The 23,062-nt window shown below is 37.9% G+C and overlaps 1 protein-coding gene and 1 long non-coding RNA gene across 2 annotated transcripts; one reads left to right on the forward strand and one right to left on the reverse strand.

Moving 5' to 3' along the window:
• Positions 1 to 1,073: 1,073 nt before the first annotated feature.
• LOC104444840 (cullin-4) lies at positions 1,074 to 15,303 on the forward strand. The gene is made up of 17 exons (XM_010058594.3): positions 1,074 to 1,568; positions 3,981 to 4,096; positions 4,177 to 4,523; positions 5,673 to 5,853; positions 6,130 to 6,252; positions 6,500 to 6,787; positions 9,049 to 9,174; positions 9,307 to 9,408; positions 9,517 to 9,570; positions 12,336 to 12,442; positions 12,563 to 12,623; positions 12,712 to 12,843; positions 13,603 to 13,740; positions 13,830 to 13,910; positions 14,056 to 14,136; positions 14,260 to 14,340; positions 15,107 to 15,303. Exons 1-17 carry the CDS (start codon positions 1,184 to 1,186, stop codon positions 15,218 to 15,220), a joined length of 2,517 nt encoding a protein of 838 aa, XP_010056896.1. The 5' UTR covers positions 1,074 to 1,183; the 3' UTR covers positions 15,221 to 15,303.
• Positions 15,304 to 21,660: 6,357 nt separating this feature from the next.
• LOC120293291 lies at positions 21,661 to 22,266 on the reverse strand. Its single transcript, XR_005551043.1, has one exon. It is a non-coding gene; the product is annotated as an uncharacterized LOC120293291 (long non-coding RNA).
• Positions 22,267 to 23,062: the final 796 nt, after the last annotated feature.

The following is a 23,062-nucleotide window of genomic DNA, read 5'->3' on the forward strand; positions in this document are numbered from 1 at the left end:
TCGTCGGACCAAGTGAACCTCAAGCTTGTTGATCTCAAACTTGTGCTTGTTGATTTGGTGAGCCTCGATTGACGCTCACGCTCGTTGATCTGGCAAGCCTCGATTGACGCTTATCGGAAAATATTTTCCTTATCGAACACCGAAAAATATTTCCGAAACATTTTTAGGTTTTAGCCGAACACTAGAAAATATTTTCATTTTCCTGGAAAATGATTTATGGGAAAATATTTTTCGAAAATGACCAATTTTCTGCGAAACGAATGGACCCTAAAACAAAAACATTGATATCACATTAAAATTCAACTAACTAAGATCCGTATATAAAATCGAGAAAACCTAGGTTTGAATTAAAATTACGTATCTCTTTCAGGCAGTTATTGTTTGAATTAGAATTACATATCAAGTTTTACTATTAAATTTGCTGACACAGATGACATATGGTGACGTGATAAGTTCATGTGAAAATTAATAGAGTAAATATCATGAAAAACCTTAAATTTATCACATTGATACTATATTGATTTGGGATTTTTTATGATATAAATATGGTCTTGCCAGGTCACCATGTGTTATCCATGTTAATAAATTTAATGGCAAAATTTGATGGAAGTTAACAAATGGTAAATTTGTTACATGTATACTAATTTTGAGTTTTTCTTGATTAAAAAATTAATTTGAGTTAAATTTGTCACATATGTACTAATTTAGTGTCTTTGTAATAAAAAAAATAATTTAGAGTAAATTAGTTCTCGGAGGTTTTCATGGTAATAACTCGAAAATCAAATAGAAATTGGTAATGTAAATGGACATGCAATTCACCAATCAATTTGTTTTTATCAATTTCGTTTGAAACTTTCTAAAAACTTTAGGCAAATCTACCAAAGTTGAATTTTGGGAAAAGTACATCGAAATTCTAAAATTTATGTAGAAATATGCAATATAAGTTTTAAAAGAAAAATAAGATGCTTTAGTGTCATGATTTTATTTAAAAAAAGTGCAATAAATTGATGAGAAGCATTCATCTACTCCTGGTCCTAAAAATTACTCCCCCGTCTCTCTCTCTCTCTCTCTCTCTCTCGCTCGTCCATCTCAATAGTTCTCCAATCTTCACTCCCTCATTTTTCCCTATTTCCTATTTCTATTGCGAGTGTTCATCTCTGCAATGCTCTCCTGACATCCGTTGATGTCTCACCCCACCAAACGCTTTGCCACCAGCGCTTCCACCACCGGCCCCTCCTCCTCCTCTTCCTCCTCCGGCGACGGCGCCGCCCCTTCTCCCTTCGCTGCTCCACCCATGAAGAAAGCCAAGTCCCAGGCCGTTGCCGGTTCCCTCGACTCCACTACCGCCCACAAGAATGGCCTCCACCCACATCCTGCCAAGCAGCAGTCGCAGCAGCCAGGATTCGATCCCGAGAGCGATGTCGTCTTTGATCCTGCGACCATGTCTCTTGAAGACGGCATGAAGTCGGACGACATGGTGGCAGGGCACAGCGTCGCCGCCAATTTGTCTCGAAAGAAGGCTACGCCTCCGCAGCCTGCCAAGAAGCTCGTTATCAAGCTTTTAAAAGGTATATTCATTCCTCGATCTTGGGTGGATTTGGGTAGGGCTTTCTGTTTATGTGATGATTTGGTGAGTTCTAATTACTGAGCTTGGATGGATTTGCTTAATTTTGTTTGGAAGATTTCTGATTCGCTGCCGTTTCAATAAAATTGTTGACTGTTGACCGTCAAGAGTTTTTGGTTGAGGATTGATGGGGCTTTTAGATTTTGTTATCTCTTTAGTAGGGGTTTAGGTTAATTGAGTGATGGGAGATGGGTGAGAATCACAGGGCTGGTGATACAGTGATTTCTGTATTAGATTGAGCAATGAGATTCTGTATTGCAGACAATTTTTCTGTTTGGCTACCGATTATGTGCTGACATTGATGGGTATAAGTCGTTTAGTACTGTGCTCGTGAAAAGATGTCTCTTCACAGGCACATCTGTCGATCTCTCTTAGAAAAAGTGATCTTGTGTGCTTTTGTAAGATGAAAATGTGTGATTCCTCTAGTAAAATCTTAACAAGGTGCTGCTCAGTTATCTAATCGTGGGAAATGCCTAACTATCAACTTATTAATGCACTCACTGTTTGAAAGCTCTAATATTGTTCCCTACCATATCAGACATAGAAATTGTTGCGTAAGATTTGCAACTTCTTTTCCTGTTAGCGGTAGTTTTTTCCAACATGGCATGCTTCAGTTCCCCCACCCCAAAAACAAAAGGAAATAAAAGAAAGAAAGAATTGTAATAAGCCTCTAAAGTATATTGGCTATGTATCAGAGCTGCATGGTCCTTAGAATGCTGTACTTGCATTGACAAAAATAGCATCCTTCTGTTGGTTGACCACTTGTTGCCCTTTTCAGGCTTGTCATCAAATCTTGTCATTTGAAGCTATTAGGAGTCAAACAAGAGATCCTGGAATTAGGAGTATGTGGGGGCATGTTGCTCATGTGATTATGCTATTCCAACATGGAAGCATGTGTGCGCATAAGAGGATATTATTTCTGCCTGAACATCCTTTACCTTAGCTTTTATAGGATCTTTCCCTTAAAGAATTGATCCATATATATGTTATTAACTATCCAATGTTCAACCATAAGTTTCTATGACCATTAAGAAATGTGTGAGGAATATATATATATATATATATATGGCTGTTATAAATTGGTAGGTGAAGAGGATCTGTTTGAAAGATAGGAAGGGGCTAGAACCGTTTTATGCCTCTTATATAGGGCTCCAACCATCCGATGTTCAACCTTAAGTTTCTGTAACCATTAAGAAATGTGTGAAGAATATATGAGGGTGATTTTTTTAAATTGGTATGTGAAGAGGATCTGTTTGAAAGAAATCAAGGGGCTACAACCGTTTTATGCCTTGGGTAACAATATAAAAGCTATAGAATCTAATAATGACTGTGTGAAAGTTATTTTTCCATTTTATTTCATTGTGGCATCTTTCTACCCTTTAAAGGGGTCAATTGAAAGTATTCTGAAGGGCCTTTTTTTTCTTTCTTTGGAGCATCCACAGGTGCATGCCTACGTGTATGCACGTGTGTGGTTTTGTAGGTATTCAAGCATTTTACTTTTGTGCCTTTGTTTTGACAGAGATTAAAGGATTTATTAGTAGAATATATTGTAGTACATTAGAAATGTATGAGGAAAAAAGGAATAACAAGCAAACAGAAGGAAAATATCACTAGATTATATGAAATCTGAAGAAGATGACCACATTGAATAAAAGAGAAGAAAACAGAAGCAACTGGAAATTGTGAATCCTCAAACAGTCTTCTGGTGTTCTTGCCAAGTAGGTCACATGAGACAAAGCGATGCAATGCTCCTAGACTTTAGAAAATAAGTCTCAGACATAGGATTGCGACAGCTAAATTACTAAATGGCATGTTTGGCATTGCTCATACCACTTTAAACGAGCTGAAGATATGATTAGAGAGCTTGAGGGCGAAGTCACAATTAAGAAAGAGTTGATCAACAGATTCACCTAAACGCTTACACGTACAACACCAGTCGGTGAGTGCTCAGAATATTATACATCTTCCGACTCAGTGAAATCTATCATAGATGTGGTAATTTTATCCCTGCACATCTATTAACTTTGGAAGATAAGGTTAGCGTGATTGGTATCGCTCCCCAGTATGTGGTGATTCTTTGATATATGGCTTCACCTGACATACTGATTTAGCAATTTGTGTTTTCCAGACATGCCAGTGAATCTTCTTTCAATCGACTGCAACTGAGCCAACAAGGATAAGAAACAGAGGGAATGATAGATACATACATGCATGCATGCAAACGAACATATTGTGGCTGATTTTTCTATTGTCCTTATGTTTGTCCTCAGTTGCCTTTATTCTTCTTTCTCAAGTTGTGCTGAGAGATGGAGTTGCCTTATATTTCTCATTATGATATTCCTTTTTCTTGGTGAAGCCAAGCCGACACTTCCCACAAATTTTGAAGAGGATACATGGGCAAAGCTCAAAGCAGCTATAAATGCAATATTCTTAAAGCAACCTGTTTCCTGTAGTTTGGAGGATTATTATCAGGTAGATTTCTCTCTCTTCTATCACCTGGATTCAATCCTTTTGATGCATGCTACATCGTTTATCAAATTTGTTGTCTGTAGGCTGTCAACGACCTCTGCCTACACAAATTGGGGGGAAATCTTTATCAACGAATTGAGAAAGAGTGTGAAACACATATTTCAGCGGTGCTGCAGACTCTCGTCGGCCAGAGCCCAGATTTGGCAGTTTTTTTATCACTTGTTGAGAGATGCTGGCAGGATTTCTGTGACCAGATGCTGATGATTCGCGGCATAGCCTTATATTTGGATAGAACCTACGTGAAGCAAAACCCAAATGTTCGGTCGTTATGGGACATGGGGTTGCAACTTTTCCGAAAGCATCTTCATTTGTCAGTGGAAGTTGAGCATAAAACTGTCACCGGTCTCTTAAGAATGATTGAAAGGGAAAGGTACAATCTTTGTTTTATACATGATCTGTAGCATTTGCTTAAATTACAAGGATGATTGAAGAAATAACTTGACACTTGAGTCGACCCTGTCTTCTTTTTGGGGAAAAAAAATGTTAGACGCAACATGGAGGGAAATACAAATGGTTGACTCAAGTCTCAATGAATAATTGTGAAGCTCCAAGAAGATGCCTGTGTTTCAGAAAAAAGTTTGTTTCAGCCAAGCTTCGTTATAGAAAAAAAGGAAACTTGATGTGATCTCCACATGATTATGATGCTCTGGCTCACTGCAAGAAATGGAAAGAGTTATATTAAGTTTGAGACACAACATCTATGCAAGTTATCTAGTAGGAATTCTTTGGTTTGGTTCCTGTCACCAGAAAGATGTAGTTAAATGAACCCTTTCTATACAGATCTCCTCCCCCAAAAAAAAAAAAAAAAAAAAAAAAAGCGGGGGTGTCTCTAATAATAAATAAAATAAGTATCTAGAAATTTTGAGTCAAAGTCTTTTCCTTATCTAGTTGTGCTAAGCTTTCTTCTGTTGAATTCTTTAGTGGAATGGGCAAAGTTCTTTTGGAAATTTTAACCACCTAAGAAAGTTGTTGACCAGACTTTACCGATCAATCAACCAAGTTCTCCTCATACAATGGATATATGACTCTAATGGAAGATTTTCTTGGTAACGTTCTGTGGTTGCACTAAAATTAGAATAATCCTTGTAAATGTGGATTGAATTCAACAGTATGGTGGTTCAGCTTGTATAAGATAAACAATGTCAAAGATAATACTGCTTATACTAACAAATGATAACATTCTCTATGAAGATTGTGTAATAATCCTGATTTTCTATTTGTCCTGAGCTTAGCAAGAAGAGATTAAACTTCTCGGTTGTAGCTTATGCATTTATTGTGCTGGGGAGATGAGTACCTTATGCATATATTGTGCTGGGTATTGCATCAGATGTGTGAGTTGTGCCAGGCCCTACAGAACATTTCCTGTTGTGAAATATTCTTGTTGCATATGGTTTATCTTTGGCAGTTTGCTTAATCCTTTTCAGTTGTCTTCTTGAGGTAGCTGATTGTGTCTAATGTCTAAATAAGACTTTTGCTGTGGTTTAACTATTTCCCTTGGATAATGATCTTTGATTTTTAGGTTGGGTGAAGCAGTTGATCGGACACTTCTTAATCATCTTCTGAAGATGTTTACAGCTCTAGGAATTTATGCAGAAAGTTTTGAGAAGCCATTCCTTGAGTGCACATCCGAATTTTATGCGGCTGAAGGCATGAAGTACATGCAGCAGTCAGATGTTCCAGACTACATGAAACATGTGGAGGTAAGTGAATTTTCTTCCATAGCAATACTTGATTGTTACTTTTGAAGAAAGTGATTTTCTTTAATTAGCTTGTAGTTAGCTGTTAAATAACTTTCTGGTGAAAGTTTTTGTGAATTAAGAGGTGAAAGAAATGGTTTTCTGTTTTTCATCAAAGCTGTTTAGATTTGTACGTGGAGATGAAGTTTTAATTTTTAGTGTGGGGTGTAGTTAAAGCATGTCATTTTGGAAAATGTGTTTTTATTTGTCAGAATTACTTAATATAAAGAAGTTTTGCAGGTTAGGTTGCATGAAGAACATGAGAGGTGCTTGCTCTACCTTGATGCTAGTACAAGGAAGCCTCTAATTGCTACTGCAGAAAGGCAACTTCTAGAACGACATATACCTGCTATTCTTGATAAGGTATAAAAACAGCGATTCCTTTTCAGTGTCTTCTTCCACCACCCCTGCATCTTTCTTGTGCACGTAAGTATGCACAAGTTTCTTTCTTTCAAAATTACTGTATGTGTATCATGAACAAGTTTCTTTCTTTCACTGTATCCATGTCCATAGAACTATCCCTACTAAGATCTCTATTTACTTGTATGTGTGCACCAGAGTGATTCTTTTTTTGTATTTGCTTTGTAAATGTTTTTCTCTGATTTTCTAGGGATTCATGATGCTGATGGATGGAAATCGTATTGAGGACCTTCAGAGAATGTACCAATTGTTTGCAAGGGTAAACGCCTTGGAGTCATTAAGACAAGCACTTAGCTTGTACATACGGCAAACTGGTCAGGGTATTGTCATGGATGAAGAAAAAGATAAGGACATGGTGCCGTCTCTTTTGGAGTTTAAGGCTTCTCTAGATGCAATATGGGAGGACAGTTTTTCGAAGAATGAAATGTTTTGCAACACTGTCAAGGATTCATTTGAGCATCTAATCAATCTTCGTCAGGTTTGTGTCTTTCTTGCTTGCTTTTTGTTCTTTGTGTTGTACTTTGAAATTATGACTAGTAGATCCTCTGTTTCTATGAAGAATGGATATTCCTATACCTCTCTTGGTGGCTAAATTTTGAGGAATTGACTTGATAGAATTTGTGGGCATGTTTCCTTTTCTGTGATATGGAATTTGGTCAGAGCGTGTAAACATTAAGAGGAAAATTCGTGACACTAAATTGCAAAATATGGGCAGGTGAGAAATTGATTGACCATCAAGGGGTGATTTTTTACTCCTATTTTTGAGAAAAAAATGAATGGAGAATGATATTTGGGGATAGTCATATTTCATAAGGGGGGGAATTGGAGTTTAGTCCTCCATGTATTGGGGGTTGTGGGGCTCATTGAATCTTGAACTTAAGGTGTTCATCCCTGTAGCGCCACTTTAGGCAATCGTCACCACTTATATCTGTTTGTTAAGACATGTGAAGTGCATCTTTCTTTTGGGTTTTCAGATGAAATGACTATCTGGCTCTTAATTGAATGAAATTACATTAAGAAAATTGAATGCGAACAAAAAGAAACAAAGAAAAAAATTAAAATTTTGTGGCAACCACTGTGGAAATAGCTTGAGGTTAGTGGCAATAACCTTTGTAATGCTGAACACGTGGTCCATACCAATTCAGCTCACTTAGAATGTACAAATGACCACTGCCGCGATGTAGGGAAAATTGCATTGCAAATTCTAAATCTTTACAGCTCCAGACCATTGCCATAATGTAGGGAAAATTGCAATGCGAATTCTAAATCTTTACGTAAAGTACTCGGGTCTAGGACATTTGAACTGGTGAAATCAAGTCTTAGGCCTTTATGGAAAAATCAATCAGATCCTAAATTTATGCTAAGAATACAATCTAAAGCTGTCACGTGGGCAAATTATAAGTGTCACATAGGCAATCTTAGGTTTTGTTTACCTAGGGGACTTGACTGCACTTTTTAAAATGTATTAAGATTTGGTTGCATTCTGCATTTATGGTAAAGGACTTTCAGTACACTTTTCCATGCACATGTATCATGCTCAATGTCCATCAATGATTATTGACTTGGGAAAAGACATTTCATTTTATCAAAATGGTCTTATCTATGTAAAGCATTTTGACCTTTGATGTTGAGCAAAATGTGCAGAGTGGACATGAGAATGCTTCATTGAATTAGTGGACATTAGGAAAAAAGAAGGAAGAAGTAGTTGTAATGGAATTTCTGTAGCTTGAAATAAGGATAAGCGGGAGATATTCTTTCGAGGTGATTTGTATATGAGAAAGATGAACTTTATACAACTCTGTGATGAATATGGTGGTTGAAAGGGAACATGGAAATTCTAAAGCCTAAACAACTGGGATTCTTGACTTTCCAGACCTTTTGACTCTGTCCTCTAATTGATTACATGTGAATGTGTGGCATCTCCTTTGTGCCACTTAAGTCAATTTTATTGATTAAGTTAAAAAAATAAATAAATCAAAACCTTTAGTTTTTGATTGTCATGGGGATTATGGGAAGGACAGCATGAGCAATTGGAAATTGGAAAGGAGTGTTTCAAGCACTGTTGTACCGACCGTCCCTCTCTCTCTATATATATGCGAGATATTACTGTACAGTGGCTTGAAGGTTAGAATTTTGGTGCTATTAGATCAAGGAGGAAGTGCATTAAGATACTTTGGATGGGTGAAAAGATCTAGATGTCGCATAAAATCATGTGGTTTTATTGGGTAGGCCTATGCCAATAATGCTTAGGAAGGTTGAAGAATGGACTAATGCATGAAATGGGATGGCTTGCTCATGGAATTCCTATGTATACTTATGCTTAAAGAAGTCAGATGATTCTAGTGTCAGGAGGACTAAACATGTTTTATTCACAAAAGTTGCTCAGAAAAGGTGCCAGCATGCAAAAACAGCATTACAGAATGGAGTTTGCTGCTGACAAAATAAAATGATGGAACTGATTGGGTTCTTACCGTCCCTGCATATTATGAGTATGCGTGTTAGGTGCGAGAATGATGGGCCAGATATGGCATATATTATCCTCTATGGATCGGTCTCTTGTGGAATTGTAGAATTAATGCTCTTTGGACTATTTGATAGAAAAGTAGCTTGTATATTGTTTATGTATCGCCTAAGGAAAAAAAAAATAATTGCTTACATATATTGCAACTTGAATTGATTACTTGTTCATTGGTGTTGTGAGAATTTTGCAGCTAATGACTGATTTGCTTCTCATGACAGAACCGACCAGCTGAGTTAATTGCGAAGTTTCTTGATGAAAAGTTGCGTGCTGGTAATAAAGGAACCTCAGAAGAGGAATTGGAGAGTATACTTGATAAAGTTCTGGTTTTGTTTAGGTTCATCCAGGTTAGCTTGCTATATCTAATACGCAGTACTGTGATTCAAATAAAATGTGGAAACTTTGCTGGAGAATGTGAACTATTTTCACTCACCTTCCCTTTTTTAAGGAAGTCATATGGAATTGATTTTTCATTATAGGGAAAAGATGTGTTTGAAGCATTCTACAAGAAGGATCTTGCAAAGAGACTGTTATTGGGGAAGAGTGCTTCCATTGACGCAGAAAAATCCATGATCACAAAGGTCAAGGACATGTTTGTCATTAAGCACAATATGACTTGATTTTTCTTTTCTCTGTCTATTTTAACTTAGACTAGCAATATTTTGACAAACTGTGTACTGTTAATTCAGCTGAAGACCGAGTGTGGTAGTCAGTTCACAAACAAACTTGAAGGAATGTTCAAGGTGCGTCTTTGTTGCAGACTTTGTTTTGAACCATTTGAATCTGCTTTTTCTTATTGTAGATATATTTTTTTCACTGTCACCAAAAAATCATATTAGATGATCTGATACCTGTTTTATGCTAAGAAAATCCATGCGAAAAATTGTGGTCAGGAGAAAAGGTCAAGCCTATCTATCCATTCCTTTTCAATTGAGTTCAGTGTTTCAATATGATTTACCTTCTTCCATGCTACTAGAATAAATAATTCTTTCCTCTTTTTGGGAAGTGATGGCTTCCTGCTTCAATTCTTGTAATGCCTATGCTTGTAGTACTGAAAGGAAAAATAAAATATGGTAGAGGGTGTACTTGGGTAGTTTTAAAGTCTCTAAATATGCTTTGAGGATGTCATTTTCCCATTTGGTGTAAGTTTCTTGAAATTTCTACCTTTTTCAATTTTTAATGTGTCTCAATAAGACTTCTCCTATTTTTGCCTTTCTTAACTATGTCTTAAGGGCACTTGTTTCAGCTTCAAGCAACGTGTAGTTGGCAGATGACTGATTTAGCCTTCATTTTCTATTTTTTGGCTGAGTATTTAGCCTTCATCTTCTGTATTTTTGGCTGAGTATTTAGCGTTCATCTTACTTGCTAAGAATTTGTTGCCAATCTTACTCCTTATCTGAAGAGTATGACTTTTTAATAATTTTATCCAGTTCCCATGAGAAATTGATCATTGAAGGAGCTTTTGCGAAATGTTTCTCTTTAAGAATTGCTCCACGGAGGTTCTATACTACTGCTGATATTATTGTGCAATCGTTTTGAGAAGACTCTTCCCTTCTGTATTTTAGATAGGGTGGTCAGGGTGATCATCATTGGCCTAGAATTGAAATGTTACCACATGTTTCAAAAGCAGTTAGGCAGAATCTTAGTGTGCGTATAGTAACGTTTCTATTTCCGGGAACAGTTTCTTTTCAGAAACACTTTTTTTTTTTTTTGTTCTCGGGAACAGTTTCTGAGTATTTGAACGCATTTGGTAATTACACAAAATTTCTGTTCTCGGGAAAGAAATGCGTTTGGTACGACTTGATATATTTTTATGATTTAGAATTTCTTTTAATTTATTAATAATTTTATTACATTCTTCTTTTTTTCTTTTCTTTTTTTCTTTTTCTTCTCCTTACGGGCGAGCGACCGGCCAAAAAAGGGTTGGCAAGGTCAGCCTCGGGGAGGCTCGCCGGCCACCGGCCACCAGTGAGGTCACCCCAAGCCTCACCGTGACTAGGCGAGGCCGAGCCTCGCCTTGTGGTGGCCGGGCGAGGCTCGAGGAGGCCTTGCCGGTGGCTGGCGAGCTCGGGCGACTTCGCCGAGGGCCGACGAGGCTCTAGCGACCAGCTAGGGGAAGAAGGGAGGAAGAGAAAGAAAAAAGAGAAAATGAAGAAAAGAAAAGGGAAAAAGAACTTGGTTCTTGATTCTTGTTTCTTGAATTGTTCTTGGGAACAATAAGCAACTTTTTTTTTTTTTTCGTTTTTGTTCAGAATTTGTTCCCAGGAACAAAAGATTTACCAAATGCATTTCTATTCTATTTTTACTTTCGGAAACAAAAGAACAAAAATACCTGTTTTATTCCTGGGAACAAAAAATTTACCAAACGCGTTTCTATTATATTTCTACTTCCAAGAACAAAAGAATAGAAATACTTGGTTCTCAGGAGCCTTACCAAACGGGCCCTTACTATCCTTAAGCCACCTGCGAAAGTTGACTTGACATGAAAAACCCCAAATCGATACACCTGCGACAAATTTAACAAAAGCTTTCTTATTGTAGCTAAAACTTGAAGTCAATGTCCTTAGGGTTACTAAACAATTGTGCTTACCTGGTTGTGCAAGTGAACTTTGAGGTATATCCTTGGGCGTTCCGTTGCCATGTGATGACATCTTTGGTCAAGATGTGAAATGTTGCTCAATGTTACAAGAACATTTAGGGTAGAATTTTACTATTATAAGCCACCAATCGAAGATGACTTAGAAAGTTGGAATGGCAGCTTTTTTATTGTAGTTGGAACTTGAAGTCAATGTGATACTAAACAAGTGTGCTTACCTGGTTGCGCAAGTAGACATTGAGGTATATCCTTGGTTTTTGCATTGCCATGTGGTGATAACATAGGTGCTTATTTTCGACAAAGAGACGTTTTGCTTGTCAGTGACTTTTGCCTGGGTTTACCCTTTGGAATGCCTCAGGTTGGAATGTGCTTATACTTTAAATGGACTAGTTGGCATGACATCTAATATACTTGTAGGAGATGTTACTCGTGAATTGGTCATTGATCCTTTCATCTAATCCTCGTATGCTGTAGCACAGCCTATATTCATTTTCATAACAGGCCTTGCTTTGTTTACGCATGTGGGACTGACTTTTCGAACAAATTCTTGACATGCAGTCAGTATATAAGATGAAGAGGAAAGCCACTTCTTTGGGCCATTGAAAGAAGTCTTCTAATTTTGAGTGATAAGTCATAAATCTTGCAAATTATACTTTGATTGACTCTTAACTCATCTAAAATAATTCTCATCCATCTTGCGACAGTTCACTAAACTTTTTCTACAGAATGGGTGGTCTAAAGTTAATTCATAATTGTAGCGAACTTCATCCTATTTTATTTTCTCTTGGTTATGCATAGAAAAATTTTGCTTTCTTCATATAGCTTCTGAATCCATATTTGTGATCAATTTATTTTACTCCATATTGCAGCATTGAATGTCCCTAATGTCCAAGTTTTCTTTTTTCCCCCTAGGACATTGAGTTATCAAAAGAGATAAATGAATCATTCAAGCAATCGTCACAAGCGAGGACAAAACTACCATCAGGAATTGAGATGAGCGTCCATGTGCTGACTACAGGGCAAGTTTTGTTCTCATGTGAATTTCTTCCCGCTTTTCCTTCACCAACCCTGGAAAACGGTAAAATAGTAGACCCAGTGACATTTTAGTCTAAGATTTTGTCTCTCTTACTTTAATGCAGGTACTGGCCCACTTATCCACCAATGGATGTAAGGCTTCCTCATGAATTGAATGTTTATCAGGTCTGCTCTGGCAAGATGGCTCAATGTCTCTGAGTTTTGATCCTGGAAGTTTAGTAGTATTTTCTGACATTCTTATACTTGGTAACAGGACATATTTAAGGAGTTTTACCTTAGCAAGTATAGTGGGAGACGTCTAATGTGGCAGAGTTCATTAGGTCACTGTGTACTGAAGGCAGATTTTCCGAAAGGGAGGAAAGAGCTGGCTGTTTCCCTATTTCAGGCAAGTCCATCCAATACCAGTTTTAATGGATGACAAGTCCCAAACTAGAAAGCCCAAATTTGCAGTGAACAATGACCCAAAACTGATGAGTTTGTTTAGGCAACACTCCTACAATTTTCTAAGCATCATTATTCTTAAGAGCACAACTGCATCACATGATTCCAAAGTGAATGCTTGCCAAGAGTTAGTAATTATTAATTGTCTTGAAAAGAAAGAAGTAAAAAACAGTATTTGTTTAATCTCTCTTAAGCATTCAACTCCTAGGTGAAATGGGAACCTTTAAACAAGAACTGTAATAGGAAACCTTTACAAACTACTGAGGAAATATATTAATACTTAAAATAGGAAAGGGAATTCTAACAGGATTCTAATGAAACTCAAATCCTAAAAGATGAGACCATTAATTGAACTTGGAGAAGAATTCTAATCCTTTAGGACTTTTTTTTTCTTTTTTGGGTGAGTCGATGCAATGGTTCATTTTCACCATGGTGGAAATGAACAATATCTTGAGCAAATGTTGGCTTGCTTGATTTTGTTGACTGCATTGTCCACCCCCCAAAAAAAAAAAATCGGAGAAAACTCGTCCTCAAACTTCGAAGTGCTGAACAATTAGATTTGTGAATTGTCCCTTTCCGCATGAGTTGATTTTGTTGGTTGCGTCACTGACGTCCTAAAAATCATGCAAATTTTATTTTGTGAACCTTTATGTGTCTCCTGTATTTTAACTGTTTTTCAGTCTGCTTTCATGTCATTGTGCAGACAGTTGTCTTAATGCTATTTAACGATGCTCAGAAGCTTAGTTTTCAAGATATAAGAGACTCTACAGGCATTGAGGATAAGGAACTGAGAAGAACTCTGCAATCCCTTGCCTGTGGAAAAGTGAGAGTCCTTCAGAAGGTGGGTGCCATGGATCAGTACCCTGATGTACTTTTTTGCCTGGTATTATTGAACTGCTGGTGTTTTAATATCCTAGGTTTCCTTGACAGGTGCCCAAGGGCAGGGATGTGGAGGATGATGATTCTTTCGAGTTCAATGAAGCTTTTAGTGCTCCTCTTTATCGAATAAAGGTAGAGTTCTGAGATTTAGTTCAGTCATTGCAGGATTTATCTCCCCTTCACCCAAACAACCTGCTCCCAACCCACACCTATATTTCAAGCTAACAAGTGTATTGGAATGTGATCTTGATGTTGAATTTTCTTAATGAGCTCGCAGGTTAATGCTATCCAAATGAAGGAAACAGTGGAGGAGAACACAAGTACCACGGAAAGAGTATTTCAGGACCGTCAATATCAGGTTCTCTTAACTCGTGCTTTTTCATCTCCCATAATTTTTATATGCCGATTGTGTATCTGAGAATGGAGAACAAATGTGATCATGAGCCATTAGTGATAGTTTGTCTGATTGGTCGAATTCTAGGTTGATGCTGCCATTGTTCGGATAATGAAGACAAGGAAAGTGCTTAGCCACACGCTTTTGATAACTGAACTGTTTCAGCAGGTAAATGTATACTAAATAGCCTGTATGTCTTTTTTCTGATGCAGAAATAGCACTTCAAAGTATTTCCACTATGCGGGTCGTTATTAAACCAATTCATTGTTAGAGCTAGGTTAGTTTGGTTGTTACTCTGAAGCACTCTGCATTACTCTAGCGAGATTAGCAGAGGTGAGCTGGTGGATTGTTAAAAACCTAGATACACTACAAGAATATTAGCACTGAGGGCCACCTCCCATCTAACGACATGTGTCAGTATGTCATTTGTTGGATAAAACCTAGTGTCTTAGTTATCAAGACAATCGATTTTTTTATAACATAAGTGCATGTTATGGAGCACAGCTCGGCTGGCTTTTGATACTTGATGTGGGATCGGGTCCACGTGACATGCTTAACACTGGGTTCGAATCTTTTCAATGTTTTGTTTTGTTTGGGAGAGGGGAAAATGAAGATAAATAAAGAAAATTGGGGAAATTTTCAAAACTTTCCACTCGTTTCTTCTCAGAAAAATTTCGATTTCTTCTAAGTTTCTACACCCCTTTTCATTTTCACCCTTTTCCCTCATTGCTTTAACAAAAGATTTTGCTATTTCTCTTTTCATTTTATTTTCTTCCAATTGATTAATTTCATTTGAAAATATTGGTGTGTAAACGATGTCAACTCTTTTGTAAACCTATTGTATCAGGTATAGATGGGTTATCTTATTATTATTATTATTATTATTTTTTTTTCAAAAATTAAATGATCATTTGACATGTGTTACTTTTTGCAGCTCAAATTCCCTATCAAGCCAGCTGATCTGAAGAAAAGGATCGAAAGCCTGATTGACAGGGAATACCTGGAGCGGGACAAGAACAATCCTCAAATATACAATTACTTGGCTTAGTCAAATGTGCTATTTTGACTCAGAAGATGTCACTGTATATGACCAATGACATGAAAGTTAGGCTGCTCTTTTGGATTTGGAAAGCTTAATCCCCCCCCCATCGAATTTTATTGTACAGTTTGGGCTGATCAGGATCAATTTTACCGCCTTTGGAGAGCATATTTTAATGCAATCACCATTTCTTTTACGGAGTATACGCATAAGGTGCTGGCCATGGGGTGTGGACTTACCGTGACCCACAGCGCCAGTGGGACGGATTCTGGTTGTGCCCTTTCTTTGGTTACCACTGCGTAGTCGCTGCCTGCTTGATGTCACACCATCACCGCACTCGAGGTCTCATTGTCTTATCCTTCAAGCATGAATATCCGGTCTTGAAATCTCTCGTCTGATGGTTCCGTGACCGACCTCCCAGCCAGCACACTTGTTCTGACCAAAGTTCACATTGTTTGCCAAATTTCTAAATTGGATGACGGGCGTACCCATTTGGGCTTTTATCCTCCATTTATCATAAATATACTAGTTTTGTGATTTTTCATGGTTTTTATTTCAATTTAACAGAGTATATATTTGTCACAAACGTACTAATTTGAGGTTTACAAATGTATTAATTTGAGGTCTTTGGCGGTTAAAAAATTATTTTAGAGTAGATTGTCATAGGTAAAATTATTAATTTGAAATAAAGTTATCACAAATGTATCATTTTCGAATTTTTTATGGTCAAAAAATTAGTTTGGGATAAATTTGTAACATGTACATCAATTTAGGATTTTTCATGGTATTAACATAAAAGTTTATAAATTATGGATTGCAATTCTACTTTGATAACTAAAATTTATAAGCCCAGAACAGTAAAAAAGAAAAAAAGACCCAAAAATCTAACAGAGGATAGAAAGTTGGTATGATGATGTAGTATAAAACAACACAAAGTTTTAAAATTATTTTCATATATTCTATATTTATATATTATCATCTGAAACATTAAAAATAAAAATATAGAGGTGGCTTAGTGGGTAGCTCAGCGTGCTCATGTTTTTCTTTGGGCAGGTGTAGATATGTCATTTTGTCTAGATTTTTATCGAATTCTAGATAAAATTTCACCCGTAATTACTCTAACACGACAAATCGCTTTTGAGGCATTAAACCCCTCTTTTTTTTTTCTTTTTTTCTTTTTCGCTTTTTATCTAAAGGAGGAGTATTTCTTTTATATAATGTGGGAATTGATCATTTGAGGATGTACACGGTGTGTTTTATTTGAATAGGATTTTGAAAGAAGACTATGGGAAATAAAGTATATGCACTTGTGTCATAGTTAGCTCTGCTATGAGATCTCCCATGAGTCTAAATGAAAGATCATGTTTTAGGCCTCAAAAGAAAGGCACGATCATTTGTTAGAAGTCCTAAAATATCTTACAGGCGATACAAAAGATTAGACGAGCTTAAATCAGGTGATTTTTCATCAAAAGAGCCCTATTTTTCAGAATACTTATATTGTACAACAGTTGTATAACAGCAAAATTGTCCTCAAATACCGCTTCAATGAAGTCGTAAAATAATTAACTGAGTCCTAGCATTACTAAACACAAAAGGGAGCATGAATTAGTTAAGATCCAGACAATTGGAAGCATTTGCATCATGCAACCTAGGGGTGTGCAATGGAAACCGCCCGAACCGGGACCGGACCGGCCGGTTTTGGGTGGTTCCCACGATCGGCGGTCCGGTTCCCGGTTCCTAATCTTGGAACCGGCGGCCTGGTCCGGTTCCCGATTCCAAGGTGGGAATCGGACCACCACCGATCGGACCGACCAAATTTTTATATATAATTTATATTAATATAATATATGAATATTATATATGAAACTTATTGCAATCGGAATTGCAATTTAGGTAACAACCTCTTATATGACCAAGAGATCATCAAAACTCTTGTTGTTATTCTTTATTTATAGAAAAAACTCTCATCATGCTCACACTCTCTCTCTTGCTCCCCTCACTTGCAAACGACAATGACTTCAAGCCTGAAAAGTCTCATATCGACTAAACATTTAAAATATACAAGAAAGATTGTCTATAAAACCTAAGCCAAGCACAACCTTTAATCACGTTGTTCATGGGTTTTATGCTTAAAATTAAGCATGGAACACATAAATTATGATTGATATTCACACAAGTGAAGTTTGAATATTTTGCACATGGAAACATGTGTGAGTAGTTTTATTAGATTGCTCGGAAACCGAATTTGATTGATTGGTCCGGAGCATGATTATTCTTTAGTGAATGGTCATTCTTTAATGAAAAAAGAAAGTGCCAATTCTTTTGGACCGGACCGAAACCGATGGTCCGGTCCGGTTCTCGGTCCTAAGACCAACAGTCCGGTCCATGGTTCCCAAAATTGGGAACCGATTCTCCCGGTCCGGTTCTCGGTTCCACCTTGGAATCGGACCGAACCGGGAACCAATCACCCGTAATGCAACCTGATAGGCTCTTCAGGCGTAGCATGACTTTACTTTCTTGAAAATTACGGCTAGCCAATCAAAGTCATACCTCTAAATCGATCAATCAGAAAACACCTTGAAGCCTATAAAAGGAACCTCAAGCGGCTCTCCCGAGGAGGACGGAGAGAAGGAAAGGCACCAAATTCAGGGGCAAAACCAGAACTTTTGAAGCAGCAACTTTGAAGAACTTTAGAAAATGTTACCCCTCGCAAGTACCTGGGAACTAACGATGTTTGGGAGTTACAAGGCCCGAGGTTAACAGCAAACACGGCCGACGATTCCCAAAACCATTCGGATCAGAAATCTCCGAGAAGTCCACATCATCATATTCGAATTTTGACCTTTAAACCTACATCTAGCATGTGGATCAAGGTACTATTCTTTGTGAAATTAGAATTTCAAGAGTGCCATAACTTCTTTCTTTTCTTTTTTCTTTTTTTTTTTCACTTAAATGCCATAGATTTTAAAAATAAATCACGTAGTGCTATTGACGATTTGTCTCATCAGAAAAATCAATGTGGCATTAGATAAGAATATAAGTTGACATGGATCGCTAGTAAGCTAAAGTTAGCAATTAATAAGGCAAATGGCATTGTTTAAACATTTGATTAAAGATTCCTAACCTTGTCTAAAGAAATTGGGGCAAAATTTAACTTTCTTCTTCAAAAACCCTAGTTGAAGCACAATTCTTAAAATTTGGACAAAGCATATAAAATTTGCAATGGGGACCAAGAGCAAGAGAAGGTCATTTTTTTTTTTTTTTTGTTACGCAGCCCTAATTTTTCCCTCCACGCCGTCGCCTTTTCTTGTAGAGTGAGAGAGATGATACTGAGTAAACAGAGCGAGCAAGTGAAGGAGAAGACAAGGCAGGCGCAAGAGAGAGTAAGCTTCATCGTCCACAACAAGTTTTAGATAGGAAGCTTTGAGAGAGAGATGTTGTCATTTGACAAAGCATTTAGAGAGAAAAAGACGTTCCCGTTTCTGTAGAGGAAGCATTTAGATAGAGAGAAACGGCAATTGCGTTTTTTTTTTTTTTTTTTTTTTTTTTTTGTACTCTTTGTCATGTTGGATAAAGATTTTTCATGTTGGACTACAATTTTTTTTTTTTTTTAAAGTCATGTTGAAATGAAAAAGCCATGTAATATGAATTGCTAGAAAGGGCACTTGAGTAAATGAAAAAAAAATTTATGGCGCTTAAGTGTTGTATAAAGTTATGACATTCCTAGTATTCTAATCCTAGCCCTTACATGAGTTCAATGAGGACATATTTTGAAGGCATTTGCTAGGATTTAGAGCAAAACCCCCGTTGAAGGAAGAGTTTAGTGTAATATCGGGGGACTTCCAAAACCAACATTTGGGTAATTTATCTTGATCCCATCCGAAAGGGGACATAGAAAAGGGATACTAACTAGGCCTAGAGGGACATAAACACTCTAGGAACTCTCAGGGTAATAAAGGAGAGGTTGATACAAGAACATCACAAGGAAAGGTATGAAAGAGATTTCCCAAAAGCACTGAAGCTAAACAGTTAGCATCACAGATCTGCTGCAAATGTTCTTCGGTTTTTGTTTTGTACACGTGAAATAGCAGTTGATGTTCGACCCATTCTAGTAATCTTAGTTCGTATAATGTCTATATAATCTTTTGCATAAATTTCTTGGCTTTTCAAGCCCACTTGGTGTGTCCAACTCATCTTCTCCCGATCATATCCGCCTCAATCTGCACTTAATTTCTAATAGTGAGAGTGAGCTTGTTCGAATTTTCTTCAATCAACACCAATCGATCCTAGGCAGTATAATTTCTTTAGTATCCTATGCATATATTTCACAGATTTTTTAGTTCATTTGATAGTTATAACATATTTTCTTCCTGATCATGTCCCCCTCGGGTCTTCAGTTCTGCATAAAAGTTTTTGATGGTGAAGGTGATTTTGTTCGAGTTTTTATCTATAGATAACCATTGATAATTGACCTGACATTCCTATCCTAGTTATTGTAGTGTCTCTAGCATCTTGTAGATAAATTTCAGTGTTTGAAGCCCATTTGATAAGTTGAACTCACTTTAGTATGCCTACCTTAGTACTGCATTAAATTCTTGACAATAGCGGTTATCAAATTCAAGCCAAAAGAGCCGATATCCGACTTAGTTCTTCTATTATAGTTAACTATAATGTCTTTAGTCGGTTGTTCACAAATTTTTGCAACTTTTCAAACTCTTTGATAAAGATTGCCTGGCAACTCCCTTATTTTTTAATGTACGTTTGCCTATGAGTCAATTTTATCCTCCAAAAGCTCGGCCAAGTTGAGCATGACCTCTAAAGGTTCAAACTTGAGCAGGGCCCATCCAATTACCTAAGTCTGGGAGTGAAACGAGACCTCTTTTCCTTTCCCATTTCATGTGCCTCTCTTGTCCCTTGCAAAAGTATGGTTCTCGGTCTCAATATAAGAACGGGCCCAAATCACTTGAATCAATACGATCCTGATCGGTTCAAGCCAAACCTCAAACTTTTATTATTATTATTATTGACAATCTATATTTAATTATCTCTCAAATTTCAAAATTCTTAATATGCCATTGTTAAGTGATTGAAATTTAATTACTTGATTTTTTTTAATTTAAGAAAAAATTAAATTGATACACTTTGAATTTAACGGGATATATTTTTTGATCCATGCATGTGGTTGAGGCATATTCCTAATCAACCGCTAATATCAACTCTTTTAACTTTTTGATGTTTGATCATTACTTTTGATTTGTTTATTTCAAATTTGTAATTACATCTTTAAATTTCTAAAGTCTTTTGAGCCGGTTCAATGAATAAAAAATTGGCCTGCATGATAAGTCAAGCTTGATTCAAGTTATGCTAAAAAAATTACGGACCTTTTGGAATGCCGAAAATTTCTAGATTTTCTATTTTCTGAATCTATTTTTTTTATCATTTTTTTTTTTTGCCAGAGTTTTCCAATTTCATTTCGAAACGAGTTTAATATCTATATCTATCCATTCACAGATGAAAACATAGACTCCAAACTCTCAACTTAAAATGAAAACCCCAACATGATATTTTTGCCCCTTTTTTTCAAACTTTTATTTCCTAAATCTTTTAGCACCCCTATTCCGTCAAGTCCCAAAATTTATGACATCGTACCGTACAATACCGTATAAGAAATCCCATAGATAACTTGCCTCTTTGGGTGCGAATGGTAACGTTTAACATCTTTTTTTGTTCTAGGGAACGAACAAAAAAAAAAAAGTGTTTCATAGGGGAACATTTTTTGAACAAAGAACGCGTTTGGTAACGTTTGGTTCGGGAATAAAAAATGAACAGAAACACGTTTGGTAAATTTTATTCTTTTTTGTTTCTTTTAATTTTTAAACATTTTTATTTTATTTTTCATTTTTTCCTTTCTTTTTATTTTTTATTTTTCGGCGGTCATCGGCCTCGCGACCGGCCGACGAGGCGCAGCCTCGCCCGGCCACGGCGAGGCTCGGCCTCGCCCGGTGACGCCGAGCCTCGCCTTGGCCGGGCGAGCTCGGGCTCGCCCGGATCCGGCGAGGCCGAGCCTCGCCATGGGCCGGGCGAGCTCGAGCTCGCCAGATCCGGCGAGGCCGAGCCTCGACGGCCGGTCGCCGGCCATGGCCGAGGCCGGTGACCGGCGAAAGAAAAAAAGAAGAAAAAAAGAAGAAGAAAAGAAGAAAAAAGAAGAAGAGAGAGAAGAAACGTTTCCTTCGTTTTTGTTTTTGAGAAAAACAACAAATTGTTGTTTCTTTTTTTTTCTTATTTCGCCCGAAACGAAAAAAAAAAAAAAAGAAACGCAATCAAACACGTTTCTGTTTGATTGTGTTTATTCTTTTTTTTGTTAAAGGAACAAAATCCGTTGTTTTTCATTTGACAATTTCACCATCTTAATAATCAAAAAAGAAAAGAGAAAAGAGAAGCCCAAAATCTGAAAGCAAAATGAAAATGCACATCTTCCATCCGATTCCATTCCTTTCAATTTGCGGACAGATTACAAACCCAGAAAACAAAAATCACAGCAAAACGGAGAGAACATCTAATCGGAGCAGAAGAAGAACAATCGCGGATCGGACGTATCGTCGAAACCCAGAAGAGCAAGAGAGCATTGATCACGCGATCTTGGAAGGAACGGCGGGTGCGGCGTCGATAGGCTTCTTCGGCTCCGAATCTAGGGTGTCAGGGCTAGGGTTGGGAGCGATCAGAGGGGCGCGACCATTGCCGCTGCGGTCGTCGTCGGGGTCGTAATCAGGGTTAAGGGACCGGTCGATGGCTTCCCGGCCTCGTTCGAGGCAAGGCTTGCAAGCGATCTCGATGGCGATCCAACCCAGCACCACTCCCGCGATCGCTATGAGCGCGCTCGTGATCGCCGCCATTTTTGTTGCTCTCCTTCCGCACAGAGAGATGAGAGGGACGGCGAAGGAGACCAACCCCCCAAGACACAAAGGCAGGCTCGAAACGGTGCGAGTAGCGCTTCCGATACGAATGGGGACCGAAATGACAGAGAGAAAGAAGATGCTGGGTCCGACTCCAAATAGCCGAAATTGGGCAGCCTCACACCCCTTTTAACCCACGCTCACCTTTTTAGTAAATTACATCATTGCCACGTTGGGCGTGAGTCGGAATTCATTCGGACCGAGGGCGTGCACAAACATGTCGATGTAAAGTGGTCACCCTTCCAATTTGGAAGGGGGAGATGAGGGGTTCAAATCCCCACATTCTCAGGAGGATGGGGGTAGGGACGCGTAAGTTTCGAGTGGGTCCCGGCTCGCGCCTGCGAGCGGGGCACAAGTCTCGGCGAGTGTAGAGTAGGCATAGAGTAGGACTGACAAAAAAAAAAAAAAAGTGATAAGAAGATGTCAAAACTAGTCCCATCTTTGATCGCTAATTTCGATCCTAATGCTACCATAGAATCGCAAAAATTTAGTCCCCCATTATATCCCCTATGGAGAATTTGTTGAAGTGTTGGTTGGCATCGAGCAGGCAAAGGGCGCACTCGTGCCTTGCTCGGTGATTGTGAGCTGGGACCCCACCACCTCGCAAGGGTGTTTACCTTTCTCGATTGCCACTCAAGGGCCTATTGCCTTCATAGAAATGCCCGATTCATATGCGGAAGGCAAGTACAATATCAGTGGCTTCGCCGTTGGTATAGTGAAGGAGGATTCGGTTATAGATGGAGAAAACGTTGTTGGTGATATGCTCATTGGCTTGCCGTCAAGTCTCAAGTGGGGGTGCACTCGAATGGTTTCTCTCTTATCAGAAGGATTCAGTTTTATCTTGACCCAATATGTTCACGTGTGCCCTCTAATTCTATGATCTTAATTTGCTAATTTC

Source organism: Eucalyptus grandis, chromosome 5 (assembly GCF_016545825.1).
Source record: "Eucalyptus grandis isolate ANBG69807.140 chromosome 5, ASM1654582v1, whole genome shotgun sequence".
In the NCBI taxonomy this organism is placed as follows: domain Eukaryota; kingdom Viridiplantae; phylum Streptophyta; class Magnoliopsida; order Myrtales; family Myrtaceae; genus Eucalyptus; species Eucalyptus grandis.

Excerpts from the sequence above, each read along its gene's own strand:
- LOC104444840 (XM_010058594.3), top strand. The coding sequence starts at position 1,184 with ATGTCTCACCCCACCAAACGCTTTGCCACCAGCGCTTCCACCACCGGC. Across the intron at positions 6,788-9,048 it reads ATCTAATCAATCTTCGTCAG|AACCGACCAGCTGAGTTAAT; the intron begins GTTTGTGTCTTT and ends TTCTCATGACAG. Across the intron at positions 13,741-13,829 it reads AAGTGAGAGTCCTTCAGAAG|GTGCCCAAGGGCAGGGATGT; the intron begins GTGGGTGCCATG and ends TTTCCTTGACAG.